The sequence below is a fragment of the Hibiscus syriacus genome, unplaced genomic scaffold (assembly GCF_006381635.1).
Source record: "Hibiscus syriacus cultivar Baekdansim isolate YM2019G1 unplaced genomic scaffold, ASM638163v2 tig00109926_pilon, whole genome shotgun sequence".
NCBI classification, from domain to species: Eukaryota; Viridiplantae; Streptophyta; class Magnoliopsida; order Malvales; family Malvaceae; genus Hibiscus; species Hibiscus syriacus.
The window spans coordinates 932,816-953,371 of NW_024062532.1; the positions used below are offsets into that span (position 1 = coordinate 932,816).

Here is a 20,556-nt window from a genome sequence, read left to right on the forward strand (position 1 = left end):
GTAGAACGACCTAACCTTCTCCACGTGTAACCGATTCTCTAATCCAACTTTTCCATTATAACTTTAAAGACAAGCTCTTAAAATTGTGTTTTTAAAATGGATTTTCATATATATATATATATATATATATATATATATATATATATATATATATATATATATATATATATATATATGTATATGTATATATGAGGGCTGGTAAACATGGATCTGGGTGAAGTTGTTGGGCCTGGATGTTTCAGGTCTAATGAGCGTTGGATTTTTGTGTTCGATCTGAATGAAATTTGGTATAAACAAGTTTAGGGAAACTTAATTAGGGCCTATAAATAGGCTTAATTATAAAATAAGAGTCCAAACTATATCAATTTTTCTAAATAGGTGTCTAAACTTTTTTTCGAGTCATTCAAGTGTCTGACGTTACCATAAGAATTATTAGCACATCAAAGAACAAGCCACATAATAATGTGATTCTTTGACAAAGTTAAACAAGTGCTGTCTTTTATTTTTCTGGATGAAATAGCGTCAATAATACATGGGTAAATTACGCGTTTAGTACTTTAACTTCATCAATAATATATTCAGTGATGAAGCAACCGAAGTGCTTTTAACAATGTAGCTCTAAACCTCCCAACGTCAAGCTTCACATTCTGTTTATCCAAATACGTTGACCTTACTGCATCCCATCCCTTTTTATGAACTGATAGTGGGTCTTTAATGATCAAATTGTCCATATCATACTTACTCGTTAGAGTGCTCTCTTTTGCCCTTATTTTATACTCCAAGTACCTTAACTTCATATCCGTGGCAGGCTCTGCAAAGTCTTTTCTAGCCAACCCATCGATGAATCCTAAAGGAACTACTTGGATTACGATTGCGTTATCGGGGAGGAACACCATGTTTGTTAGTCCAGCTCCATGGATGCCCATCATCACATCACAAGAATTCACTGTTTGTGCAACACTGGCCAAGCTGGTCGAGAGATTAGGCTCTATTGTTGCTACATTGTACCCCAAGCTCATAGCCATTCTCTTTATTTTGTCGGTATTCGTTAACAATCGAGATCTTCTTCTGGTTATGATCAGCAGCCGAGGCCTTTTACCGGCAGCAGCCCGTGTCTTGATTACTTTTTGCCTCTTCAATGTGTAGGTTCTTCTCAAGAACTGCCTGAAGTCTTTCATTGATAGCTGGTCTTGGGACATGGATCGGTTGATACCAAGTTCCTTGTGATATTTAAGCCCGACGATCATCCTCGGGTAGCAATGTGTTTTCCCTTTTCGATCGATGTCGATAATGTCATATCGAGATAAATTTCGGAGTATTCTTTCGAACTTGGTAATCCACCAAGGCCTGTTATCTGTCACAAGGAACTGCACTTGTCCATTAAATTGTTTAGAAGTTAAGTACAGTGGGATCACAAGGTCACTGAAATCATGGAAATGGTTTCCCGAAAATCCGCCGAGTGAGAAAAGGATGGCCGGAACACTTTGAGTAACGTCGCAGTTAACGAATCCCCTCGAGGTTACCGACCAGCTCTTAACACGGTCCATGGCTGCTGCGTTTTCCTTCCTGACATAAGGCTTTACTGTCCAAGACATATTCCCTGCCACAATAGATATAGTGGAAGAGTTCCCCTGAACTTCAACGTCCCCATCGATATCGCAGTAATTCGATATCGGTTCGTAGTTGCACGGACTGCATATCGGCTCGGCTGATGAGCTCTCTCCAACTTCAAAATCAGACAAAAAAACAAGACGTCAGACATAGTTACAAACCACAAAATTGCTGACTGGAAATCGAACTTGAAGATGATAATGGGAGTTTGAGCATACCTAGTTTCTGCAAAGGACTTGTACGATCCTTGACCTTTGTAATTTGATATCCAGAAGCATCCATGGATGATTGAACATGCACTGCACCATGAAGTTACTGTAAAAAAATGTCGATTTCAAATAAAATCCGAAGAAGAAAACTTACAGAAATAAAACTTGAAGACGAAAGGAATGGCGAATAATGCCATGAACAAGCTTCCAAAGAGTGCTCCAAATGTTAACCTCTTCTCTTTAAAATTATGCATCTTGCTCACAACTCATCTCTTTGATATCAATTCCCTTCCTTTATACCAGTGCTTAAGCTTTTTAACATGCAGGTAATTGAAGAGACGGAATTGACGTAGAATGTTCAGTCCACAAAGGAAACAGTGAAATGGACAAGTGGAGATGATTGTGTAGACAGCAATCATTTCCTCTCATTGATGTTCAATTTGCTTTCCATGGAAGCTAAGTGCAGGCCATTCTAGTTTTCAACATTGAAAGCAACGAGCTAACTAAAGTTGTTAACAGCAATTTTAAATGATGCAATTAATGTGGTTAATGCTTTTTTACAAAACGAGATTAGTGTGTATTTATTTTGTTTAGGGGACGTGCATGAGAAGGGTTGGGTCGGGTTTTCGATCAACCCGACTCGACCCGAAAGTATATACACTCTGCTCGAAACTCGACTCGACCAGAGTTTAAGGGTGACTTCACCCGATCCGAACTATACCCGATTTTTTAGATAATACCCGAACCCAACCCGACCTTAAATAAATATATTTATAAAAAAATATTATTTTTATTCCGTAAAAATAAAGATCTAATTGAAAAATATAGAGAGATGATTATTATTGCAATAATCCTTAAATATATAAGGTAAATTTATATCATTTTTCGATTGATTTTTTTCACCTTAAACCCGAACTCAAATAAAAAAATCCAACCTGACCCGACCTAAACCTAAGTTTTATTTTAAAGCATTGACCTAGTCGGGTCAGATCAAATCGAAATCCATCAAATTTGGGCATAATGTCTTTAGGCCCATCAACCTTTTTGCTTTACTATTTTTCTTTTGATTAAATTCAAAGTATATATAGTATGTCATGTTATTGTTTTTCTCTTCGTAGATATGTCACGTCAGCAAGAAGCATTAATAATTAATTAACTACTTTCATTTAATTATAAGTATTTTGTCCAAAATAAAATGTTGGGATCAAAGTGTAATAAAAAAACAGAAGTTAAAAATTTTGAGGAGGTCCAATAAAACTTATTTTATTTATTTTCTTAAGTCCGCTTCTGAATTTTTGTCAATTTAATTTAAAGTCTAAGATTTTGAGAAATGATTAAAATACTCTTCAGGAATATTAGTTAGACTTTATCAAAATAATCTTAAAACTAAGACATTTGATTTGAAGAACCTGATTTGATTTCTAAGTACGATTAATTTATGTTGTCAGTACGAACCAATTTATTTCAATGGTTAGAATTTTTTTTGTTAGCTCAGCAACAAGTTATTTTCATTTTCGAAAGTAAACACCCCGACTGAGAGCCTCATTCAAAAACCCTAATTCTAGTGGGAAAAAGAGATTTGCATGTCGAATGGGTTAATGGTGATTTATCGGGATCTAGAATCGAAAAATTGCTTGTTATTCAGCAAAACAAAGATTCGACGTTGAAGATCATGGATTTTGGATTGAGTTCAGTGGATGAATTCAGGGATACAGTTATCGGGTTGTTTGGATCCATTGATTATGTTTTTCACCGAAGGCACTTTCTCAAGGGCAAATCACCATGAAGAATGAGATTCGATTATCGGGTTATTTGGATTCATTGATTTGTCTTATTGTTCCTTGTTCGATTTGACATTCTGCAATCTCAATCATTGGAAATTGAATTTTAGTTTGTATAACTAAGATTACCCAGCTTCATTTTATCTCTAGATGCCTACCCTCTCATTTTCCTCTGAACTCGTGGTGTTATTATTTGTAATTGGAAGTTGTAAATCTTTCATTATTCTTGAATTGTAGAATGCTTGAAAGAAGGCAAATGGAACAATGGGGTAGAGACGTCTAAAGAAGTAGCGGAAGATGAACAATAATGTGGTTGGAAAAAACTCTATTAAAAATGGATAAATTGAAATGTTGTCCCCAAACTAATTTGAATTTACAAAAAGACTCATAATCAGTAATTTATCTAAAGTGTAGGGCTTAAAATAAAAATTAAACAATTTTATTAACAGGTCACGTCATTAAAATAACGACATTCAACGTCTAAGAAATCAAAACTTAATAAAACGATAACGTAAGTGACCAAAAGTGTACAAATATAAAGGAAATTGCCCAAAACTTAATTCATATATTATATATGCGGAAATTATAAAATTTTAATTTTGTCTATTTATCGTACCACGTTAGCAAACCATTAAAGTTTTGACGGCGTTAACTTTCAGTGATCACATTTGAATTAAAACGATACGAAAGTGATCAAATCTTATATTTTTGAATTTAGTGAAAAATTATAGAAATCAAACGAAAATGACCATTTCTGTAGTTTACCCTAATTCCTTTGTTTAAGTTGTTCCGTTTGATCTTTGATTTACATTGGACACTTTTTAAGTATTTTAATGTATGTATTTGTGTTTGTATGACTTTTATGGTATTGTTTTAATATAATGTTTAAATTAGATAAATTTTATCAACTATGTTTATGATTATTAAGCTTTTTTGGATCAAAAAAGTTTAGGTAAGAGCCTCCCCATCTAGGTCAGGGCATACCTAATACTCAATTAGAATTTACAGATTGTATACCAAGAGTGACGATGTTAGATTCGAACTTGACCTTACAAGCTCAAATTTATGAATTTCAACCCTTGTATCAATGCGTATATGATTATTAAGCTGCATACACATTATTCACATTAATTCCCTAATTCGATTTGGCATAATGTCAAAATGAACTCCCAATGTTTATTTAAATAGTCATTTTAGGCCCTATTTTTTGGAACATATTAGTTCTGATATTTTATTTTAGGGTAAAAAAGACCCGTGGCATTTGACTAAATAATCATTTTGACTCTTATTCTTTTGTTTTGAACCATTTTAACCCTCAACATTTTATCTCCCGATTCATTCATTTCTCATATAATTATTGTTTTCTGAACAATTTTATCGTGTAATTATTAGTTGATTAAATAATATCCACATCAACATAAACGATATGCTAATAAAATAGCTCCCAAATTCTCAGTTTTAGTTATTATTGATGTTTATTGTCACGAATGATTAAGATCACGTTTATCTGATATCTTGTTGATCTTTCATGTTTTGGACTTCCGAGTGAATTTGGATATCGTTTTGTGTTCGTGGATAGCTTTTCACATCGCTCGAGTCTGATTTGCAATTTTGCCGGTGGTCTTTCAATAGCTCAACCCCCTTTTGTGATTCGTTTGCAGATGTAATCAGATTTATTTGTATCTATCTTTGTTCGAGTTTCTCGGTTAGATGCTTAATATTTCCTCGTACGATCCTTATGATTTTAAGTTGTTAGTTTTGTTTGAATTATTATAGGAAATTGTCTTAATTATGTGTTTAATTTACAATTCTGATTGTAAATCCTTGTTGTAATTCGAGACAGTTTTCTATTTTAAATAAAATTAGTGGATTCTGTTAAAAAATTATTAATGATGTTTAAGGTTTAATTTAATTAATATTCTTATTAATGAAACAACTTGAAAGATATAGGTGTAAACATATAATTTTCTTCAATTTATTTTATTAAGAATTTGTTGAATTACGCCTAAGTTATACTATTAAAAATATTATCAGCTAACGGCATAAACTACAAGTCTACAATTCATTATATTATTTATCCTTAATTTCATGTCAACGTCGTAAATTATTACATCAACATCATAATAATTAACGATTAATAAATTAATTTTTTAATTTAACAATCACATTGAGTACAGTATAAGTCTAATAACCATATTATTTTAAAAAGAACAATAAGAATACAACAATTTCAAGATTCATTGCCAAAATTTTATCTTTTATTAAAAAAAAATCTTAAAATAGATTCAACCAATAAACCCATAATTAATTTCAAATAAATAAATAGAGGTTTGAGGGTAAACTTTACCCCTATAGATTCAATTTATCATTTTCGTCTCTATTGTATTTTCGCATCAATTTAATCTTTAAATTGTTTAATTGCATGATTACGTACTTATAATTTAGAGTTTTAAGTTTGGGGTAGGGTTAGGGATGGGCATAGGTCAGGTTTTTGGTCCACCCGACCCGATCCGAGAACAAAGAGTCCTCCACCCGAGACCCGACCCGACCAAAACAAGTTTTCACCCAACCCAAACCCGATATATAACTTAAAAACCCGACTGACCCGACCCGAAATAATAAAAAAATATTTTTATTCAATAAAAACAGTGAATTAATTGGAAAAAAATAATATATAGAGAGATATTATTGTAATTATTCCTAAATATTTAAGGTAGAATTATATATATTTTTCGATTCGGGCCGGGTCGAGTATTTTTCACCCTAAACATGAACCCGATCCGACCATCACATAAAAGACCCGACCCGAACTTGTTTTTTTTAAAATCCGACCCGATAGGGTCGGAACCGTCGGGTTCAGGTTCCATGCCCATCCCTAGATAGGGTATATAATGATGTAATTGAACAACTTCGAGGGTTATATTGATGCGAGAATACGATAAGAACGAAAATAATAAATTGAATCTACTACATGGGCAAAAGTTACCTTTTGCCATAAATAAACCCATAACTTGTACAAACTTGACAATTTTGGACACGACATTCAGCTTCATAAAAGCAAACAAACAAACATGACATGAACAAACGAAGCTATCAAAATCAAAATATATTGATAATGATGTGTGTGAAAATAGCAAAGATAATATGAATAAACAGAACCATATCTAAATATGTACATTCAATGATGTAAACAACAATATGATAGTACCATTCGATGAGAAAAATCAACTGACCAAATAAGAGATGAGATTGAGTCGAGTTTAGATAAACCGGAACCATCTAAGCTGCAAATTCCTTTTTCTTTTCTCATTTAGTTATATGTAGACTGAAGAACAAGTTATATTCAAAATTCTTACCTTCTATGGGCTAATAATAATACAGAATTCATCAAAATGTTGAAGGAGTCACCTTTCGCTTCTTCCTTTACAGATTTTGCAAGGCAGAGGAAAATCCTCTGAAAGACAAATTCCTCGGCCTCGGTGGTAGCTGCTTCTTTGTTTTGTGTAGGGGGAAGACAATGATCAAATAAAACCCAGGTTGCAGATGGGAGGCCACCTGGGGTGGTTATTTAACTAAGAACCTCCAAAGGATTCGTCATTTCTTATTCATCGTACTGGAATTCAAGATCAAGTTTCCTCTTCAGATGCGACCTATCTGCACTGAATAAGAATAGTTAAAGAACCAACACAGTAACCTCACATTTTCTTCCAACTCCTCCCATTGTTTCTACTTTTTCCACCCAACCCTCTCCCTCTTTTCCCAGACTAGAAAATAGAATGTAAAGCAACTTTGACAAATTACATGTTCTTTGATAATTTTCTTTTAAAGATATTTAGAGAACTATGTAAATTTCGAACTCATCATCCAATCAATAGAAGTTCTCCTCAAAGTCGTAATTGTTTATTTCTAGATAAATTAAACTAGTTTAAAAATAAAATCAAGTTCTCTAGGACCCAAGGATCATCTAAAAAAAATTCACCCGTAAGTCATTTTATTATATATACACACATGCACATGCACAGGCTTGCAAAAACACCTAAACATATTGCACCTAAGTTTACTCAAGTGATTTCTTTACTTGTGCCAGAGGCAATATATGCTTCTAGGCTTTTAGCGCTTAGAGCAGGCTTGAAAACACTGACCCATCACCCTAAAAGAGACTCTCAGCATCGCATGATATCATTTTTTTTTAAGAAACCTTACAGCATCGCATGATATCTCTTGTGAAGGATGTCAATGGTGAAATTCTTCTCAAAATGTTTCGAATGTAAAGAGGGATACCAACGTTAGGGCTTTTCTTATACAAAATTTGTAGCAGAATTTTCAAACCCTTCCATTGAGCTCAACTTCTTTTATTCCATCTAGAAAGATCGTTAAGCACTTTGAGAAAGATTCACTACTACACAGTGGAAAGTGCTTGTACTTTATAAATTCACATGATTAGGAGCTTAAGGTGTTCTACAACTTCTTGAATTGCATAAGAACAAGAAAGAGCATACCCTAGATTAAGACTTAACTCTAGAGGCTTAATATAATTGCTTTAACCCATTTCAACAGGGCAACAGGCTGTCACTATTCTGTCCAAGACTACCGAAAATGATTCTATTTAATAGTATTCTTACCAGGTTTAATTTCCACACTCATGTTGAACATTTCAATCACTTAGAATGCTAACTATTATTAAATGATCATGCAATAGCTGTTACCTGTTAATTGTAGGTCTACTCTGAGGCTTTGCGCCAAAGATTGAAAAATCTACGGAAATTGCCACTTGTTCATTCTTTCCTGCAATGTCACCAGCTGCCTGTCCCACTTCACCAGCACGCTCAACGATCTTCTGCTCTTGGTTGGAATTACCTTCAAACCTCTCGGGACCTGCCATTAGTCTCCTTGATTTTCGTTGGGGAGAAAGGACAGTGGGACCATCCTGGGGATTAAAATCTGGTGCTCGCGACTTAGGAGCAGGCCTAGGGAGCTTAGCTGGATCTGTGGGTAGAGGTGCAGATGAAAAATACCTGAACAGAAAAAATATGAGAAAAAGAAACCACATTTGTCCTCATATTTCTAATTGACAGAATCTACATACCAGTGCTCTAATGCTTGTTGCACTGAAATCCTAGCTTTTGGGTCATAAGTAAACATTTTTGATAACAGATCTAAAGCATCACCACTGGCCATCGGAAACAATGAACGCAAAGGTGGTGCAGGAACAAATTGGTATTCTACATACTCAGGAAGGTATACCATATCTGGCCATTGGGAAGATGTTGGTGTACCAAAAGCTGCAAAGATCTTTCCTAATTGATCAATGTCACTTGTGCCCTATCAAATGTTAAATTTTGAATCAATGAAAATGCGAAAATATATAAGGTATCATACTTTATATAGATGAATATAGGTACAGAGCTTTGTACCAAAGAAATAACTCGCCAAAAAAATCACATGCATTAAAAACACTGAAGGAAGTTAGGTTCACCTGCAGAAATGGTCGTCGTAGGAGAAGTTCAGCAAATACACAGGCAACAGCCCAAACATCCACGGCAGAAGTATATTGTTTGGCACCAAAAAGTAACTCAGGAGCTCTGTACCATCGAGCAAAGACCTATTTATAGTTCCATAAAAATACAACTGCTCAAAGAGAGATACAATAGATGTTGAAATAACAATAAAGACGTGTTTCTAAATCAAAAGCTAATTACATAGAATGTGAAAAAACAAAAAAGGAACATAAAATTCATCAGGCAACACATTGTTGTTTGATGCATTGTTTGCATCTCTCCATGAAACCTTATATTTGCATGTTTTCTATAAAATACTAAACTAACTCATCAATGATAAATCAAAGATATCAAATTATGAATATATCACAGAATATCAATGGATATTTACTGGGAAAACAGCATGCATGTTTTGCGTACAAAACCAAGTGGATGCATAACTAATAAAGCCAAATGTACAAAACTGGTAACTAAAATCGGACACAAAAAGTTATAAACCCAGTTTCGAGACTTTTCCCACAGAAACATGATACTTAAAGGGAAAAGAAGCAGAGTTTCAGCTGCAAGGGTCAATTCTTCCTCAAAAGGTTAGCAAAGATATGCCACTAGGTAAGTTTATTCTTTGAAGAAAAGACTAATTTAATATTTTACTCAAAGCAACAATTAGTCAATGTAAAGATACAAAAAAACACACCTATTGGGAGCTATAAGCTTACCTGGTGAGTAAACCTGCGATCTGGACTCCCAAATACGCGTGCTAAACCAAAATCAGCAAGTTTAAGTTGTCCATTGGGTCCTATTAGCAAATTATTTGGCTTCATATCCCTGTAAAGCACAATTAAGAGTCAAGCAATTTAAGAAGCAGCAACCATTAAAGTAGAGGAAGAGCAGACAGAAATAAGACCTATGTAAAACCCATTTTCTGTGGCAAAAAGCAAGCCCTTTCAATGTCATTTGAAAGTAGGATTTGATGTCAGCTGGTGAGAGAAAAATATTCCGGTCTCGGATAACGGCTTCAAGGTCGGTCTCCATGAACTCAAACACAAGATGCAAGTTACCTTTGAGTGGGAATGCATCTGTTAACTCGATTATATTCGGATCTTTAAGCTCCTTAAGAAGTTTAATTTCTCTGAGTGCCGTAAAATTAACCCCTTCCTTCTGCTTCCCGAGACGAATTTTCTTAATTGCAACAGTCTGTCCCGTCTGCAATGAACCAACAAAAAGCAAATCCCATAACAGTCGATCAACAATTAATCTAGCAACCAGAGATGCTTAATGCTATTGTTTTCGCTACCTTCCCAAATGCTCAATTGGCTACCAAAAACAATTACTAACATTATAATCTTGTGCAACGCAAAGCATTCCAACTTCCAGCATTCTTCTTCAATTACTACATTCAATCAGATGCTTACAATCAGAAAAGAGGAAAAAGATTTCGAGAATTAGGGTTACCTTCGTATCAATGGCTTTGTACACAACACCGTAAGTACCTTCGCCAAGAACCTCGCGTTTCAGATACCTATCCGCCACTCTCTCCGACTGATCATTTTCTGCCATTTTTATTATATTTTCTTCAGTTAATCAAAAATTTGGTTTTCTCGTCTTCTGCAATTTCCCGTTTCTGATCTTACAACCAATTTTCAAACGCAGAAGCAAAGTGTGAAACTTTATGCATAACGTCTGGATATTGAACTCTAATTTATCAAAGAATAAATTATGCAAATAGTACCTCTATTATAAGCTACATCTTATTTAATTCACTTAAATATAAAAAAGTTACAAATTCATCCCAAGTTATCAAGAAATATACCACGACGGATCCAAAAATATTTTTCAGGGTAAGCACATATATACCGATAATAAAAAAATTATGAGAGATGCACGTCAGTAAAATGAACAACAAACATAAAAATATTTGAATTTCAAAGTATGTATGTTTCTACCCTAAAATATACATGCATCTATCAGTATGTGAGATTCGATAATATTGACATAATAACAAATTTAGACTTTAACTATATTACACACTATTATAAGTTGATTCTAATTTAAAAAAATTAAACACTCAACATCTAAACATTATACAAAAATTAATTGTAGAATATTGATCTCATTGGTTAAAGAGAATCTTTTTTTAGGGTAGGCACATATGTACTGATAGTAAAATCAAATATGTATGAGGTAGGTACCAATAGAATTTCAGGATTGACACATCAATAAAATAAATAAAAACATAAAAAAATAGGATTTCAGGGTGAGCACGCCCAACCTAATACATGCATCCGCCAGTGTGTGAGATTCAATAATATTAAATGACTATTCTTTTGAGAGAAATCGAGTTATAAGTTGATCATAATTTTAAAAATTTAACGTCACCATTTAAATATTATACCAAATTAATTATAGAATATATTAAGTGATTTCAATAATTAAAAAGATTGTTATTTTTCTTAAGTTCAAATGGATATATTTTATATAAGGTACGTGAATTATCAATAGCTAATTTTTTAAAACAAATATTATTTTTTTAAATTTTAAACTTATAAAACCTTATAATTTGCACAGCAAAATAAAAAATAAAAAAAATAAGATATAATACAACTACACTGTGATGTTCAAACATCTTAAGGGTGCGTTTGGTTCACAGAATGTAAGATTACCAGTGGGAATAAAAGATTACCAGGGAATAGATTACTGAGAATGTCGTATTTTGTGTTTGGTTGGTTTAGCAGGAATGTAAGATTATCGTGTTTGGTTAAAGGAATAAAAAATTATTAGAATGTATATTTGACCAAATTGTCCTTATTATATATTTGTTTTTTTTAACAAGTTGAAAAATTTTATATATTTTCTTTAAAAATTTAAATTCATAAAATTTATATATTTTTTTTACAAAATTGAAAATATAAAAAGGTTTAATGAAAGGGTAAAATTTTATTTTAACCTTGAACTTCATATAAAATTTTAATTATAGACTTTTTTATAAATTTAAAATAGTTTAAGGATAAATTTGTAATTTAACATTGTCGAATTTTTATTATTCAATAATAGAATAATGATATTTTTGAAAAAAAAAATTTAAGGGCATTTTAGTACAAATGCCGGTAATCCAACAATACCTAAGGAAAAAGAGGTAATGACATTCCCAGTAATATACCCCAAAAATCCTCTATTGATAATGTAAGATTACCGATAATGACATTCCGGCCAACCAAACGGGGGAATATGGATTTCATTCCCATGGGAATCTCACATTCCCCCAACTAAACACACTCTAAATTGTATTTTGAACCTCAAAAGTTTCATAGAAAAACACGGTACAAGGTTAACCATGGACGGTTTGGATTTCATGACTTACCTATAAAATTAGAAGTTTATTATCTAAATTATCATTTTTAGTTTATTTTAATATTTATTTTTTTTAACTTTTTAAAAAATCATACCTAAAATTTAACTTTTATTTCATTTTAGTACATCACCAACTTGACATTTTTTATCAATAAATTACGCCATTCATCACTCAATTATCTTCTCACTCATGTTTTGGTCATTGAAGTTTATTTTTTATTTTAATTATATATTAATAAAATAATAAAAATATCATGTCACAAATATTATTAAAAAATAAATTAGAGTGATTAAAACATAAAAAATTGAAAGTTGAGTACTTAAATTGAAAATTTTAAAACTTTATTGATCGAAATAAGAGTGAGAAGATAGTTAAGGGATGAATGATATAATTTACCCTAAAAATATCATATGCAGAAATTATGTTAAACTTTTTTAATGACAGATACTAAAATAAAACAATAACTAAACGTTAGATATGATTTTGAAAAATTGAAAATTTAAATAATAAAACGGATCAAAATTGATGATTTAGATACTAAATACGTATTACCCTAATTTCAAAGCAGATAACAAACGAAAAATGTAAAGCCCCTGCACTTCAATCTCGGGCTTTATTTAGCATCATTTCAATCAAATCACTAGATTACCAACATTATGCCCCAAAAAATACAAACTTGATTTTGAACCTCAAACCTGTCCCCATTGGGAGGGATCTTTGCATTGGTGCAGCTGCCAAATGTGAATTAAGAGCATAGACATGGTCTCTATGAGGCTGACATACTGGAATAGAGGAGAGTGAAGAAGAGCCCGACTTCTGGAACACTTTGTATGATTTGGATGAACAGGTTTTTGCTCGGTTCCTCGACCAAAGACGGACATATCTGTGCAATTCGTGGCAAAAGTCTAGCTAAAGGCATCCCATTCGTTAGACTGCTTCCTCCAGATCGAAAACCCTTCTCCACCAGCGCTTTCGTCACTGCTTTTAATGATAATTCAACAACGTTACCGAATTCAGCACTGCAACGCGAAAATGAACGAATTTCAAACTTTGACACCACATAAAGTTATCTGCACGAGATTAAGATTTGGCAGGCACACAGATAGTTCACAGATAACATTTATAATCAATTTTTGCTTTTCGAAGTCTAAATGACAACTATTCAACGTACTACAAGAAATAAGGGAAAAGCTGTCGGGTGCTAAAGCCTTTTTGAGACAGAATGGAGTTATGCAATTGACCACACCACCCCTTGTTCACTTCAAAGACTGTAAATAGCTAAACGAAAAACACAATAAAACGATATTTTCTGGGTCAATGTACTGATGATACCTTGAAATTACTTCTCGTGTCTCAACCATAAGTTGATCAAATTGTGTTAACTTGGGAGGATTTGTTTTATCACTGCTGGATGTTTTGGCAAGCTTGTGCAATCTTGGGTCCTCAGGCATCAAGCAGTCCACCCATTGATGAGGACTTCCCGTGCTAAGGAACATGTCAAGTATTTGCATGATAGTTTGATGAAGTATAGCAGTATTGAAGAAGTCCCTCAAATGCTTTCTGCAAGAAAGTAAAAAAATTTCAATTTCCAAGCCATGTGAGGGGACTTTAATGTTCACCCAATGTCCTTGATAATCAAAGATAACATTCGTGAAGCATTCAAGTTTATCGATTTCAGGGGAAAACAAGAAGTTTCATAGTGGTACTATCTTCTGAATCCTAAAGTATAAGCATATAGAGCTTGTATGTAAGCAGGGAATGTCATATCTAATTAAACCTTAGTGAAAAGGGTAATAAAAAGATATCTAATTACCCCTTCATGAAAAGGGTAATAAAATAAACTCAGGGAAGAGCACATAATCTGGCAAGCGTTGTACAATTCCGGAAATACGCTTTGAAGGACATTAGGTTTGGTCATTTACTTTTGGGAGTAGAAGCATCAAGCACGTCACACAAGTCATCGTCATTACTTTTTCAGTCCTTCAATGTGCTTTATGCCTCAGAAGTTTTTCTGTCACACAACCTACATTTAAAAACTTGTTCTATTTATTTTAGGCAAAAAGGCATCAAAGGTTCCTGTTCTTTCAGGAAAAAAATGATGTGGCCCTAGTATTATTATTTTTTCTCTTAATGTGGCCTTCCAACTCAGAAAACAAACCCAATGTGACCCTTTGATCAACATTTTTCCGTCGTTAACCGTTACGGTGCTGGCATGCAGTTCACGAAAACCAATTTGGGTTGCCTATATAAATACTTCTCTCATTTATGGCTATTGTTCTTTAGTAAAATATTTACATAACTAATCCTGCTCTAGCTTATTACTTATGGTAATGCTGATTCAAACAATAATAAACCAAAAAGAAAAGATAAGGAATTGGGGAACCACTTACGCTCTCAAAACTTCTGTTGCTGCTGTTTGCATACCGGAAATTAATTTTGGCAAGCCATGATTGGCAAGAAAGTCGGCACTTGCCAGAAATTTTTGCTGGTCATCCCTGTCAATGAGGTCAGCATCCTCCTGCACGAAAGGCACAAAGACCACATTCAGAGAATAAGATAATCAAAGGCAACTGAAAGATCATAAATAAGATTTAAAATACCAGGTGTAATGACAGTAATCAACAATGAGATCATTCAGTGATATTTCTTACCGATAAGATGATGGTTTAAACAATACAAAAGTAATGAACACTCAGAATCACATATCAAAAGAGGGGAAAAGAAGTGATGAGGCCAAGAGGGTCAAGTTGATTGCAAGCATAAATGGTTTAATATACAACAATCTCCATTAAGGCGGTAGCACATACAAGTACTATTTATTTATACGGTTGATAGTGGCTAGAAGACTCAACATCTAGTATGAATTGAAGTCCCATTACTATCTTGATATTTTAATAAACATTTCCAATAGGCTTAGATCCAGGATTATATAAAAGTTAGTTTCACAGTTTATCACCCAAATAACATCCAAACTAGATTTAGTAAACAATGACTACAAGTGCTGAATTCTTAATAAGAACTTCATGTATGAGGTTATTGACTAACTATAAATACATAAATGCACCATCCTCATCCCTTTTGATTTCATTTTCTTAGTTGATAGTTGTACCATTAATCTTGATGGACCAGTTTGGTGATTTCAGGCTTATGAAGAAAATATATAAGGTGAATAACAATAATAGTTTAGGTCAAGTAATATAACCTTCAACAACAAAAGTGCTCCGATATCAAACTTTATAAGAGGAATATAAAAAAAAATGGTTGTCCCTTGTTCCCATATGTAATGGGGTAAGGGGGAGGTAAGATAGTAGGTTGCTCCCAACACTAGGTTGTGAGCAGCTTCCGTAGGAGACCTCCAAATTTTAAAATGCCCTCCATGGACTCGATCCCACGACCTCAAGGTTAAGCGTATGTAAACAGCTGGTTTTCTATATGTCGACCAAAAAACCTCTTTTATCATACCAAAATTTAAAGATTAAAACCTAGAAGGGCGAGAAAAGCCATCAGAATCTTTCTACAAGCGATGGGCATGATTTAGATTTAAAAAGAACCCGAATTTACTTCTTCTCTTCCAAATCCCTGTATCTTTAACCACCACGTTGAGAGATTTTTCCAAAACCAACACAAGCAAGATGTGAATACATGACTGTGTATACCACAACTATTTGGCTTCCACTAACATTTTCAGCCAACAAGCTATCAGGGACAAAATGACTTGAAAAGCTACAAAGTCTAAACTCCAAAGTTGACATCACTATTTAGGGTTCAAACCATATGACACCCCTCCCTCAAATTTGAATGTAAACATTTTCCAAAATAGAAGCCCAAATCATGTATCATTCCACCTTAATAAACCAGCTTATTGAAAAATTGAAAAAGAGAATCATCAAAAGAAATCCTCAGTTTCTCAAACGATAGAGACAACAAATACGAAGTCAGGTGATATGCCAAATATCATTAAAAGTGAGAACAATAGACTTAATTATATTCAATTTCACCATATGAAGAGGGAAAATATGTAAGTTGATATGGTTTCAAAAATCATCTGCAGTTAACAAGTGATGAATTGAACATATCATCAGGCATTATGGATAAAAATGTAGAGCTCTTACAAGTAAATGAGAGCTTCCAAGACCACGTGCAGTATCAATGTATAAATGTCTTCCTAGAATGTTGACTTGTACTCTAATATATAAGCTAAGAATTGTTACTGCCCATACTGACACCACCATTCTTGTAAAACCTGGAAAAAAAACAAATCAGATATCAATTTGAAAGATTTGATATGGCTTAAGACCATGCAATTTATAAAAGAAAAAACAGAGCAGCAAAACGTTAAGGAAACAAAAGGCAACAAGCATCATACTTAAAATTTTGAGTCTCTCCCATAATCCAAGTTTCTCTGAAGAAGACAAGCTGTTGGGCTGATCCTTCCCTTTCATAAGTCTATCTGTAAGATGTGAAAGATTCAAATCTCATCTATACGACAACTTAAAAAGTGTATTGCATGAGGCAATGTCGTTGTATCAGCAATTCTTTGAATGTTCTCAAAATGGACTTGCATCCTGTCCACTTACAAAAATGAGAAAAATATAAGAACCAAAACAGTGATATATTCCGAAAAGATTGAGACGCTTTTGATCAGTCTTACTGGGCTTTAATGAATTCATCGTTTTCCCTCTCTCTAGCGAGTTCCCTTTCCAAATCAGTAAGCCTACGTTTGTGAGCATCACATAGCTTATACAACAAATACCCACTTCCTACAACACCTGCTGTAATCAAAACCTTCCTCCTATGCCTTCTCCAAATGTCCCTATATGCAAACAAAAATGTACTAATATATTAAAAAGCAATTCAAGCTCATAAGAAAATGGTAAAGAAATCTCGTAAACCCAATATTAAAACAGAAGCAAAGCAAAGCATGAAGAAGCAATTAAATGAAAAAATAGAAAAATAAGCAACAGACGCATACTAAGCATAGTATCAGCGAATGCAACTGACCCAGAAGCAAAGATCATGTAATTGAAGGACGAAACAAGCTATGTATCAGAAAACCCATAGATAAAATCGAATGAAACAAACAATTACTGACCTTAAATAGAGCATATTTGCTGCTATCGGCTATCGAAGCGACCCATTCATTTGGAACAAGTAAATATGTAAGGGTAAGAACCCAGAAAGAAAAAAAAACCCTACACCTCACTGGATATAAGGTAAACAAGGGTAATCTTCAAAGACTAAAGACGAAATATAAAAAAATATTATCGATGATGGGTGACGGAGAACGGCATGAATAGGGTACCCAGCCCCTTAAAATATAAGAAAAAAAATAAAATTATGGTTAATTCCAGGACGATGGTTGATTAGAGAAGAGGAATATTGTCAACAAAGCTCAGCCAAAACGTTTATTATTTTGATTTATGATGAAATGAAGGAACTTGGGGTTCCCAACTAATTAGAGGTGTAGCTGACCACTTTCAATAAATTCTCTTCATTTTAATAAAAAAGGATAAAGTACATATTTATACTTAAACTATCAGTTTTAGTTCGTTTTAGTATCTAAACTTAAAAAAATCAAAATCATCATATATAATGTTTAGTTTTTATTTTATTTTAGTACCCTATTCAAAATTCAACGTTCAGTTTTAAAAAAACTGAAATTTTAGGTACTAAAATGGACCAAAACTGGTAGTTTAGGTACTAAATACGTTAATTTTTTAACAATGGGTACTAAAATGAAATAAAAACTAAATGTTGGGTATGATTTTAAAAAAATTGAAAGCTTGGGTATTAAAATGACTAAAATTGATACTTTAGGTACTAAATGCATAATTAACCCTAAAAATATGTAATGAAAGAAATAAAAAATGTTAAGGCCTCTTGCATTTTGATTTTTTATATTTTTAAAATTTAGAATAAAATTATTATATTACTATTAGAAATTAAATTTATTATGTTAATTTTAAAATTTTTATGTATTGAGTTAACTGCATCATATGTCTTTAAATGATACTCATTTCAAATTGGTTGTTAGACTTTTGAATATTCTAATTTCATCCCAAGACTATGACTCTCATTCTAGATTAGTCCTTAAATTTTTTAACATTCTAATTTCATTCTTAAACTATAACCCTCTTTCTAAATTGGTCATAATACTTTTAAATATTCAAATTTTATCCCAAATACATGCAAATATGTAATTAAATTAGTTTCAACCATAATTCAACCTAATTTTTTCATACATATAATAATATAACTTTGCCTAACGAGTGTATTAACAAGATATGTGATTAGTATATACATATAGTTGGGGTGAATTTGGAATATTTAAAAAGTTTTAGGACTAATTTAGAATGATAGTTATAGTTTTAGAGATGAAATTGAAACTTTTTTTAAGTTTAGAGACCAACATAAAATGAATATCATATTTTGAGGACATATGATACAGTAAACACTTGCGTAATATTTGTGTTAGTCATTTAATGGTTGGTAAAAAAATTAAATTATTAATATTTATAATTTAATGACTATAGATAAATTTATTGAAAATTGGATAGTTATTGATGTAATTTAGCTCAAATGTATTTGGTCTATTTTAGGGTATAATCTAAATATATTAAATAGACATTAAATTTTTAATTAGTTTATGATGATTATAAGCTAATAATTGTTCATAAAATTTCTTAGTTTATTAAAATTGCATGCATATTCTGTAAATATAATTATTTGAATTAGAGATTTTTAAGAAAAATAACACTTTTTTTATTTGTGAGACTTATTAAAAAATATTTAAAAGTAGATATAATTTAAATTTAAATTAATAGATACATATAATCGTGTGTAATGTATTTTAATAAATAAATATTAAACCTTATTTTATTTATCATGTTGTCTTCCTTTAATGATATTTTAATTTCTATCATATCAAAAATGATTTGTTGTATGGGTTTATATATTTTGTAAATATTTTTTATTTTGATACAAATCCCAAATGTTTTAATTGATATTTTTTTTTATTAATAATTTAATTGTTATTATCATTAATATAATATATTAATAATGTAATTGATACAAATCCCAAATGTTTTGTAAATATTTTTTATTTTGATACAAATCCCAAATGTTTTAATTGATATTTTTTATTAATAATTTAATTGATATAAAAATATGTAATTAGACCTTTAATATATTTCTATTTATCGATGGAAACTTAATAATATAGGTATACCACATAAATCGTAATTAATGTTTGAGTAAATTTTTCATTGATATTTAAAAATAAAAAATGTGGTTGTTAACGTTATCAATTTATAACAAATCAATCACTTGGTGTTAACAACCGTAATTAGAAGTGATAAAATGCTGATATGACATGTTAATCTGGTTGACTTAGTATCGCCTCGCCACATGAGACTGAATATTTGACTCTCATATCGTGTTGATTGGTGTTTAACATGAATTATAAAAAATAACAATTTTTAACGGTTGTCACGGTTTGAAGATGATTCTTTTAGTGACTTCCCATAGAACTCATTCACCGTAACCCTTAACCTTAGAAATAATCACATGTATTGTTCAAGTAAAGTTTGGAGTAATCGTACCAAAGCGTCGTTAGTAACCTTGAAGACGAAAAGAGAAATCCAACGTCAAGTATCTCCAGCAACAGAATGAGGGTTTCGACGATGTACGCATGACATGTTAAAGAATTTGCCATAGAGGAGGACGATGAATTTTTAACGGTAAGCTTTTAGGAATTAATTCTAATGAATCACACAGAAGTGCACCTATGGTAATTGACAAAGGACACACCAACAATACTAACAACCAAGAACGTACACATAATTTTGTGTGTAGAACTAATATTTTGATATAGCAAATAAGGGCAAAAATGTTTTTGGACCAAAATGAATTTGTTCAAATATTGCAAAAATAAGTCAAAGTTTTTTAAGTTTTTAAAAGGTAAAATAGGCAATTTTGAGTCTGGTTTCGAAACCCACTTGTCCAACGGTCAAAATTTTAAAAGAAGGTTTCGAAACCCCTGCGCAAAATTGTAGATTTTTCAACTCCCAACGGCTCCAAATCATCCACAAAGACTAGAAACTGCTAGT

At 32.3% G+C, this 20,556-nt stretch overlaps 2 protein-coding genes and 1 pseudogene across 3 annotated transcripts; all 3 read right to left on the bottom strand.

Annotated features, from left to right (window-relative positions):
• Nucleotides 1-322: 322 nt before the first annotated feature.
• On the bottom strand, nucleotides 323-17,824 carry LOC120210669 (annotated as a pseudogene).
• Nucleotides 579-2,074, bottom strand: LOC120210745 (alpha-1,3-arabinosyltransferase XAT2-like). The gene is made up of 3 exons (XM_039209439.1): nucleotides 1,975-2,074; nucleotides 1,830-1,910; nucleotides 579-1,726 (listed from the first exon to the last, which is right to left on the bottom strand). The coding sequence occupies exons 1-3, from the start codon at nucleotides 2,072-2,074 to the stop codon at nucleotides 579-581; spliced, it is 1,329 nt and encodes a 442-aa protein (XP_039065370.1).
• LOC120210668 (cyclin-dependent kinase D-3-like) lies at nucleotides 6,971-10,716 on the bottom strand. Of its 2 annotated transcripts, none has more exons than XM_039209368.1 (7): nucleotides 10,552-10,716; nucleotides 10,004-10,302; nucleotides 9,816-9,924; nucleotides 9,078-9,203; nucleotides 8,688-8,923; nucleotides 8,308-8,616; nucleotides 6,971-7,260 (listed from the first exon to the last, which is right to left on the bottom strand). In XM_039209368.1, exons 1-7 carry the CDS (start codon nucleotides 10,654-10,656, stop codon nucleotides 7,203-7,205), a joined length of 1,242 nt encoding a protein of 413 aa, XP_039065299.1. In that variant the 5' UTR covers nucleotides 10,657-10,716; the 3' UTR covers nucleotides 6,971-7,202. The 2 variants fall into 2 exon arrangements, with proteins under 2 accessions (XP_039065299.1, XP_039065300.1); XM_039209369.1 differs by having other exon boundaries at nucleotides 6,971-7,255; nucleotides 10,552-10,715.
• Nucleotides 17,825-20,556: the final 2,732 nt, after the last annotated feature.